The 9,913-nt window shown below is 40.4% G+C and overlaps 1 protein-coding gene across 1 annotated transcript; it reads right to left on the bottom strand.

Moving 5' to 3' along the window:
* Positions 1-638: 638 nt before the first annotated feature.
* On the bottom strand, positions 639-2,332 carry LOC115171429 (noggin-3-like). Its single transcript, XM_029728237.1, has one exon. The coding sequence runs from the start codon at positions 1,703-1,705 to the stop codon at positions 1,037-1,039; it is 669 nt and encodes a 222-aa protein (XP_029584097.1). The 5' UTR covers positions 1,706-2,332; the 3' UTR covers positions 639-1,036.
* Between the last annotated feature and the right edge of the window lie 7,581 nt (positions 2,333-9,913).

The raw sequence follows: 9,913 nt of genomic DNA on the forward strand, positions 1-9,913 counted from the left end.
TGATGGAGGACAGATGGTTTTTACTATGATAGGGTAATTATAGGACTGGTCACTGGTTGATAAAACAAATGTGGGAAAATATCTACTCAATTTGAGACTGATATATTGTCCAAGGTCACCAAGCATCTTGTTCTCATCAATATTTTTGTTTCAGTTGCTATGAAGCAAAAAAAGTAAGATTGTAGAAAAAGCACAAAACTCCCTCCATTTATCCAATAGTGTGCGTGAATTGTGCGCATTTACGCATGAATACAAACGCTTAACAATTATGACTCAGGCAATCCTCAACCCGTATCCACTCCTGGGAACCCCAAGTTTTAACAAATATAATTAACAAGTAAGTCTTGGCCCCAGCTCTATGAAAGTGTATAACTGTGTAAGTAAGTAATCTACTGAGAGCCGCCCATAGGTTACCCATGTATGACCGGTGCACGCTGCTTTACTGAGAGTCGCTTGAACCAGACTGCTTACTTGCGCAAACTACGCGAGACTCCTGAGAGCTTGGTTCAGAGTGAGTGAGTGCGCACACTGTAAACCCTAATTGTGACAGGTGTCATTACTCCATCAAAGGGTTCACAGTGTGTTGAGTTGACAGGTATAGGGGACAATTTTTTTTTAAAGACAAAATAGAGATTTCATTATTTCAGTGACATTTTATTATATGAATATAAAGAATAAATAGCAGTTCTCTTAATTTACATGATAAATCGTTGAAATAGGCTACCGATATTCAGCTGTATATCAGCTGCAAGATAACATAATCCACATGAAATCTGAGGTTGATAGATTCGTTTCCATAATGGAAAACAACATGTTTATAAAACGGCACCTATGCGCCATTGATCTTCAATATAAATATAACAAATATAACCAATACTTTCCACAAATACGGTAGACTCTGGTTACACGTAATACTGACTTTTTACAATAACCTATATAATTGAATGGCACCTCATATACATACAATACATTCCTACACTCGGTAGTGCATACAAAATTACAAAGTCATCATAATTTATACTTGAAAACAGTCATTTCAGTTCGAGCAGGCGCATTTGCATTCGGTTATCATGGGGTATTGAACTGGTATCCAAGTACATTTGAGGCCCCCTTTCTTCTGTATACATCGCCATCTCAATATCGTAAAATGAGTCGAGTTTGCTGGTTTGCAGACCATCCCCTCTGGAACCGAACATGATCTTTTGCTTTGACAGTTTCCCACTCTCACATAACGTGGCCAAAATCTGTTGCCAAGGTCGTTCCATGTATAAATGACGGGGCAGAACGAGAATGACCACAGCCACTGCTGCAGCCTCCGTTTCAGTTTTTTACTGGGTTTGTGCTTCTTGCCAAACTGTACGTCAAAATCCATTGCTTTGATTTCATTCGGCATCACTCCACTAGGCTTCTGTTGAATGTCCAAATCGTCAAGCTCATCGTTGCCAGTGTATTTATCCTGTGGTGGTGTAATAGACATCAAGCGACTATCAAAGTCCCCCAATACACTTTTCAGTTCGGTTTCATTGAGGTCCCTCTCTTTTGGGTCAAAGACAGGATCTGGGTCCTCTTTTAATTCCACAAGTGGCAAACTGTCACTCGGGATAGGACGGAGGAGGTAATAATGCTGGCATAGCCCTTCTTCTATTATAAGTCCGAGGGACAACATCAGCAAGTACATTGCTACAAAATGCTGTGATTGATCCATGTCCGTTACGCACAATAAGACAGTATTATAGGATACAGCTAAACAGGTAGGCCTAGGCTACTCTGCTGCGTACAGTTGTGCCCGGTTCTTGCGGAGTTACATCCAGCCAAACTTCACTTCTTGAGTGTTGGTGTCCTTAAAATTCAGACTGCTTACTCCATAGCAAACGATAATTGATTGAAGATGGTAAAGATGAATAGTCTCTTTCGTAAAACAAATCTAGATATAGGCAATGTTTTCCTTTTACGCACGAATTCAATATATTGTATGAAATGGCTCTCTGACAGCATCAGTGGCATCAGCGGTTCTCATTCTTGTGCGCTTTGACGCGTGATTCCAGTTTCAAGTCCTCCCCTCTGAGGATCGGCATGGTGTTTCGTTTTCTTTTGCAGGACGCTGAGAGAGTAACCTGCTCCCTCTGATATATCCTCCACGGGTTGTGATGTAATTAATATATCCATCTGAATGTGGGTTTGTTGTAGGAGATCCCCGACACCTCCCTCAATCAAGAGGCGGGGATGGGTTAGGGAGAGGAGGGGTCCGTCAATTTGGATTCTGATCGCCCTCTGTCGGAATATCTGACTACTTCTGCTAATTTTCCATTGATAACAGAGGGGGGATATTAGCTAGAAGGCTGAACAACAATTTGAACTGAATGTGAGGCCATAGCCACTAGTATTTCTATCAATAGGCCAACAGCTTCTATTCATTTGAGAGGTTAGCCTACTGGCTACCCTGTACAAATACTGCTGATGATTTAAAAAAAAGGCTTACTAGGTTATAAAACAACAGGATATAGAGATAGTATTTGTCATGAGGAAAAACATGTTAAATACTCAATATAATAGCATCCTTAAATGACACTCATGACACATACACTCTACTCAATAATACCAACACCAAATGCTTCAAATATTTGGAATTGTTATGAGCAAGTAGAACATAGGGCGAGATCTTATAAAGAACATGACTGAACAAACAACTGTTTATTTTTCTAATGAAGAGTGTTCTCTTTGTTGGCAGGGACAATATTTCAGTGTGCAACCATGTCACAGGGAACCTCTCAATAAACCTTGGCCAAAATAACTCCCAAATAAACAACTCTCACTAAGCAGCAGCCATGGAAAGTATCACCATTTGCAAACCTGTCAACCCTCAAATGCTTGGAGAATCATTCCTTGAAAATAATTTAATGGAAGAACTGACTGGCTGCTACATCAGCCATAAAGCATTCACTTAGATAAATGCATCTCCGTTTCATTTTCAATGAGCTAATTCACACAAGCACTTCTGCGCACGACTCATTTAGTTTATGGTCAAATTATGGTGAAAAGTCTGGAAAAGGTCACGCTTATTTTTATTTTTTGAAACAACAATTGATCTGACTATTCAGGCATTCTTGGGCATTGACAATAAGGCATTGACAAGATTTAACTTGTTGTGACAAATCCCCATGTATCTGAATACCGGTGTTGAAATGCTGCAGCGATAATAGGTAAATACTGATGAATAGATTCATAATCATCTACAAGCAATATATTACAATGATTACAACATTCAATGGTCTAGATACGTGGTAACATCTATGGAATACTTTAATCTATGCGATGAAATTCATTGGAGAATACAGCTGCATTAGAGCCAACAAAGTGACATTTCAATATGGTTCTCATTACATTATGGACTTATTGCCAGCCCTCATTTCATGGTGAGTTGTTTTTGTTTCTTCTAATCCCTTCCTACTGTTTTATCACAGGAAAATTGTGATAGTTATATATTCACCTTGAAAAGACAGAATACTTTAGACAGACGCCTGCTTAATTGAAGAGTTTTTATTCAGGTAGGCTAAACCAAAGTCAATTTCCTCAGCTAGTAAAACAGCCAACATAATTATCATTTTCAGGGTCTGGTCCTTGAAAGGTACAAAGGCATAACAACTTTTGCTTAAGGATATGCATTCAAAATGAATACCTTTAGGTTCTGCATAGGTCGTTGTACCCTTTCCTGCTGCTTTCTCATTTAGTGAGGCAAACCAGACCACTCTCTTGGCAGGCACCTTATTTTTTATTTTTATTTAACCTTTATTTAACTAGGCAAGTCAGTAAAGAACAAATTCTTATTTACAATGACGGCCTACCCTGGCCAAACCCTAACGACGCTGGGCCAATTGTGTGCCACCCTATAGGACTCTCAATCACGGCCAGTTGTGATACAGCTTGGAATTGAACCAGGGTCTGTAATGACACCTCTAGCACTGAGATGCAGTGCCTTAGACCGCTGCGCCACTCAGGGGCCCTTAAACATAGGCACCAAGAGAAGGCCAGCTTAGTTAAACCATTAAAAACACACTAAGAGTGCTTAAGAATGGACCTAGACTTTCCAGTGTCATTTCAACTTTGCAATTATTGTGGTTGTATTAAATTATTACTTTCTCCTACAGTTGAAGTCGGAAGTTTACATACACCTTAGCCAAATACATTTAAACTCAATTTTTCACAATTCCTGACATTTAATCCTAGTAAAAATTCCCTCTTAGGTCAGTTAGGATCACCACTTAATTTTAAGAATGTGAAATGTCAGAATAATAGTAGAGAGAATGATTTATATCAGCTTTTATTTCTTTCATCGCATTCCCAGTGGGTCAGAAGTTTACATACACTCAATTAGTATTTGGTAGCATTGCCTTTCAATTGTTTAACTTGAGTCAAACGTTTCGGGTAGCCTTCCACAGGTTTCCCACAATAAGTTGGGTGAATTTTGGCCCATTCCTCCTGACAGAGCTGGTGTAACTGAATCAGGTTTGTAGGCCTCCTTGCTCGCACAAGCTTTTTCAGTTCTGCCCACAAATGTTCTATAGGATTGAGGTCAGGGCTTTGTGATGGCCACTCCAATACCTTGACTTTGTTGTCCTTAAGCCATTTTGCCACAACTTTGAAAGTATGATTGGGGTCATTGTCCATTTGGAAGACCCATTTGTGACCAAGTGTCACGACTTCTGCCGAAGTCGGTCCCTCTCCTTGTTCGGGCGGTGTTCGGTATGCGAAGTCACCGACCTTCTAGCCATCGCTGATCCATTTTTCATTTTCCATTGGTTTTGTCTTGTCTTCCTTCACACCTGGTTCCAATCCCATCAACTACATGTTGTGTATTTAACCCTCTGTTTCCCCTCATGTCCTTGTCAGTGATTGTTTGACTGTACGTTATGTGCAAGTTATGTTCTGGTGTGCGACGGGTTTTGTACCCACTTTTATTATTTTGTATATTTTGGTTTTTGTGAGCACTTATTAAACGACTCCGTTTATACCAAGTTCGTTCTCCTGCGCCTGACTTCCCTGTCACCAGCACGCACCCATTACACCAAGCTTTAACTTCCTGACTGATGTCTTGAGGTGTTGCTTTAATATATCCACATAATCTTTCATCCTCATGATGCTATCTATTTTGTGAAGTGCACCTGTCCCTCTGCAGCAAAGCACCCCCACAACATGATGCTGCCACCCCCGTGCTTCACGGTTGGGATGGTGTTCTTCGGCTTCTCCCCCCTTTTCCTCCAAACATAACGATGGTCATCATGGCCAGCTTCTAAAGCCATGACATAATTTTCGGGAATTTTCCAAGCTGTTTAAAGGCACAGTCAACTTAGCGTATGTAAACTTCTGACCCACTGGAATTGTGATACAGTGAATTATAAGTGAAATAATCTGTCTGTAAACAATTGTTTGAAAAATGACTTGTGCCATGCACAAAGTAGATGTCCTAACCAACTTGCCAAAATTATAGTTTGTTAACCAGAAATGTGTGGAGTGGTTGAAAAACACGTTTTAATGACTCCAACCTAAGTGTATGTAAACTTCCGACTTCAACTGTTTCAAGTTATTGAGATTTGTTATGAATATAATGGACATAGGTTTTCCAGTTACTGCATTATTAGTTACACTTTTACCTCAGTTGACTGTTGAAAACAAAGAGTAACTGAAAGCATAAGACAAGAAAAAACTGTGTTATTCTCTGTACAATGAGAAAGTTTAAGCATTTTCTTGTTGTTTCAGAGTAAACTGTATTATTCATGTAGGACATGAATCAAAATGTGCATTCTGATAGTACTAGATCAGTGTTTTTTTTTTTTTACTGATGACTGTTTACTGTGTTTGCTTGAATAGGACCCACAGCAAGAATGATCAGTATGCTCAACACAGAAGTGGTCTAAGTCAGAGCACCTCACAACCTACAGACAATACAATCTCTTGACATTCCCACTCAACCGGTGGGGGGGGGAAATTGTGTAGTCTACACTGGAGGCGATGGTGGGGGGCACAGATAGTTGTCATAACTGATGGAAACAGTGTGTGGTTTCAATAAAATGAAATTGTCTCAGCAAACAGTCCATTTCACGTGGCGCGCTTCTGACACAGCACCTTTCACACGGTTTATTTCGCGCAATCCCATTTTCACACTCCAGGCTAATTGAGGCCACATTGCCGCTGAGTAAACACAGACATGAAATGGATGCTATTTTGTTTACTCTGGCACTCTGGTGGTGTGCAATTTGGTAGTTTGTTTAGCGCTTTTTCCATGTTCCTCCTGCGATCCAAGAGCCCACAATCACAATAATCACACTTACTATGAGCTTTATCGCAACAAATTGCTAGGTTTCACTAGAGCAAGGTGAGCTCTTTCCTCACAATGTTAAGCCTTATCGTAGACGGTGTTCTTTCACGTCAAACAAGGCCACTCTACTGCTCAAGCAAAGCCGTTAGAGTTTACAACACCAATCATTTGTCTAGATCAGATCTTCACAACTACAGGTTTTATGTAGTATACAGATGTCAATCCTATTTCCGTGAATCTATTGTCACGTTCGTCGTATGAAGGAGACCAAGGCGCAGCGTGCATAGAGTTCCACATGCTCTTTAATAGTGAACCTTACAACCAAAACAACAAAGAAAATAACAAACGTGCAGTAATGCAGTGCACAAGGCAACTATACAAAAACAAGATCCCACAAAAACCCAGTGGGAAAAGGCTGCCTAAATATGATCCCCAATCAGAGACAACGAAAGACAGCTGCCTCTGATTGGGAACCATATCAGGCCAACATAGAAAACAAACTTAAATATACATAATCTAGAATGCCCATCCAAATCACACTCTGACCTAACCAAATAGAGAAATGAAAAGGCTCTCTACGGTCAGGGCGGGACATCTATTATCATAAATATCCAGATATGTAGTCATTATACATTACCATGCATGGAAAATACTGTTCTTTGAAGGCACAGAACCATTAAAAAAGATATATAATTTGTTTAATTACAGAGAAAATTGGTAGACACATTTTGCCCGAGTCATCACTTGCCATTGTCTACATCAAAATGTGTCTAAAGCATGTTAGAAAACGCTCTAAAACACTCCACACCAACTCCTATTACATCACAATCCCATTCTGAATCATGTCTCTACACTCAATTCTTGCTATTTGTTTCCCACTGCCCCATAAATCCATATTTGCATATTTTTGTTGTTTTTGTTATAAACAGCATCATTCAAACATGTATTTATGGCACAGTGGAATGTTTTTAGTGCAGAGACATCATTCCAAATGGGATTCTGATGTAATATGAGTTGGTTTGGTGTGTTTTAGAGTGTTTTCTAATATGCTTTAGACATATTTGCATTTTGCATTATAATCAATGCCAAGTGATGACTCAGCAAAATGTGACAATCAATTTTCACTGTAAAGAAACAAAATATCAACTACAAGCACAGAAAGAGTGAAAATAAGGCCAGATGGTTGAACTTCCCCTTTAACCGGCTCTTTAATTAACAGCTAGCCTTGTTTTCCCACAGGTTGTGGAGTCGAGGCATCATGCTGTTGTGTGCATTCATTTCTTTTCATCCCATAAAGTTTTTTATAGACAATAGCATTTTATCCAAACAGAGTAATTAACCAGAATATAAACACTGGGCTATTTCAATCTCCGAACCGCCCTCGCTAGCTATTCAAACAAATTACTTAACATAATGTCTATTTGGGTTTAAAAACAAATAGAGTACTTTTACACAGTTAGTTTGGACCTGTAAAATGAAATCGTTAAGAAACTATGAAAGGCAATTGTGTCATTATTTTCAGAAATGATCAATAAAATAAACAAACTGATGCTCAGATTTGTCAACCTTGACCAAGATATGGGCCTGGGAAAATTATAATACAGTATTGTAGGCCTACTTATAATCCAAAGCAAGCTCAGTACCTCACATGTCAACTAACATATTACATCAGAGCGTCATGGATGGTGGAGGGCTTAAGGTTTCATTGAGCTCAGGAGGTGAGCATAAACTCATCTGTCATCCAGGGTAACAGTGTCCTCAGCTGAGACGGAGGAGGACTGATGGTTCTAACAAGCCAGTTACACAGCAAGTGCACTGGGCTGTGATGCAGCCCGAAGGCAGTGGTCAGCTCTCAGATAGCAGCCCCTTTAGCATATGAAAAATAAATACTTTGGCTTTTGATTGATGATTCAGCAGTTCATCAATCCACCATGTCACAGAAATGGAGCGTGAACAACAGCACAGAGAGACGGTGGGCATCCACTGCGGCTACCAAGATATTTAGCACACGTCAAAGACAGCTTTTCAGCACCGCCAAAGCCAGCGTGGTGATCCCATGTAGTAATCAAGGTGGATTTACACGGTTCATCAGGACAAAGCTGCAGTGGCGGGGCCAGAGCCTCCTCTATGAACTAACAGGCTGGGGGAGTTGGAGACAGGATGGGGAGCCAGCCGAGGGGGATCCCGGTGTCTCAACCTATAACACAGGGTGCTGTGTTTGCCACCCACCCCCTTGGTCTCTCAGACTCTCAGCTCCAAATTCACACATCATAAATCAAGATGACCTGTTCTTACATTAATGAATCCCTCTCTTTGCTTTATAGTGGTGCTTTTGCAGCAGTGCTAGGATTCATTTCATGGATGTATTCACTCCCTGATAACTTGCAGGGGTGGCAGGTAGCCTAGTGGTTAGAGCGTTGAGCCAGTAACCGAAAGGTTGCTAGAGCAAACCCCCGAGCTGGTAAAAATCTGTTGTTCTGCCCCTGAACAAGGCAGTTAACCCACTGTTCCTAGGCCGTCATTGTAAATAAGAATTTGTTCTTAACTGACTTGCCTAGTTAAATAAAAATAGATACAAGTCCTTTATATCTATAGCAGATAATCTGTTAATCATCAAAGCTGAAACATGTCTGAGTAGAAATGAAAAGATCCATACCAGGCTTCATATTTCCATTTTGAATATATCATGAGAGGCGCTAGGTAGTAAGAAAATATGAGCTGTAATTGTCCAATGTGTATTTCTGTACTAAATAAGTATTTTAAGTGTCTTGTTTGTGAAATAAGGTTGTTCTCTCTCTGTGGGAGGTACTTTTCAGTCCACAACATGGAAAAAATAATCAGCTCTTGATTTTCTTTGTGCAAATAAATAAGGTTGTTTAAACAAAAATTGGTAATACAGTATAGTTTGTGTGAGGCTTGCACGGCTCCCTGTGACGTCATCAGTGTTGGTTGACTCATGAGCAGATGAGTGATGCACACAGTTTTTTCTCTCCTCTTCTCAAAGTCATGTTTAGTACAGCAACTCTCTTTCTCTACCTCTCTCTGTTTCACTGGGGGGTGTTTGGTAATGAAGCAAGTGTTTCTATGCATTGCGAGGGGCTGTCAGCTCGGCACACAGCAGACCTCTTTCACCTGCCGCAGCCAGGAGGGTTGGACAGCGGGCGTTGAGCCAGCCTGGCCCGCCAGCAGCAGGCCCCTGCCTCCACCTATGGATGGCCAGCTCAGTGATTTACACAGCCTCCGCCCAGGGGTGGCATGTCCAGTTGTGTACAGAGGGTTGGTGCTAATTGAAAGTTGGCAGTGGAATTAAAGCCAGTTCAATGTCTGTACTTTATATTTCTAAACACCTGGTCTCATGTAAAAATGAGAGGTCAATATTCTTGGTACCATATGAAGCGTTAACATTAGTACTGAAATACAACTATTATAATCATCTCTCTTAAGCTAAGAATAAGGACTTTACCACTGTTTTGTTGTAAAATGTATCAATGGAATGACGTTTGTTTTGATAGCAAGAGTCTTCTAAGGCGGTCCTTGGCTGGTTTTCCAGTAGTGAGGTTGAGATTGGAGACCCTGCTCTTGACGAGGCTAGACTTAAGA

This window comes from Salmo trutta, chromosome 32 (assembly GCF_901001165.1).
Source record: "Salmo trutta chromosome 32, fSalTru1.1, whole genome shotgun sequence".
NCBI lineage: Eukaryota > Metazoa > Chordata > Actinopteri > Salmoniformes > Salmonidae > Salmo > Salmo trutta.

What these genes read in the sequence shown, in the direction of transcription:
- LOC115171429 (XM_029728237.1), bottom strand. Translation starts at nt 1,705, where the DNA reads ATGGATCAATCACAGCATTTTGTAGCAATGTACTTGCTGATGTTGTCC.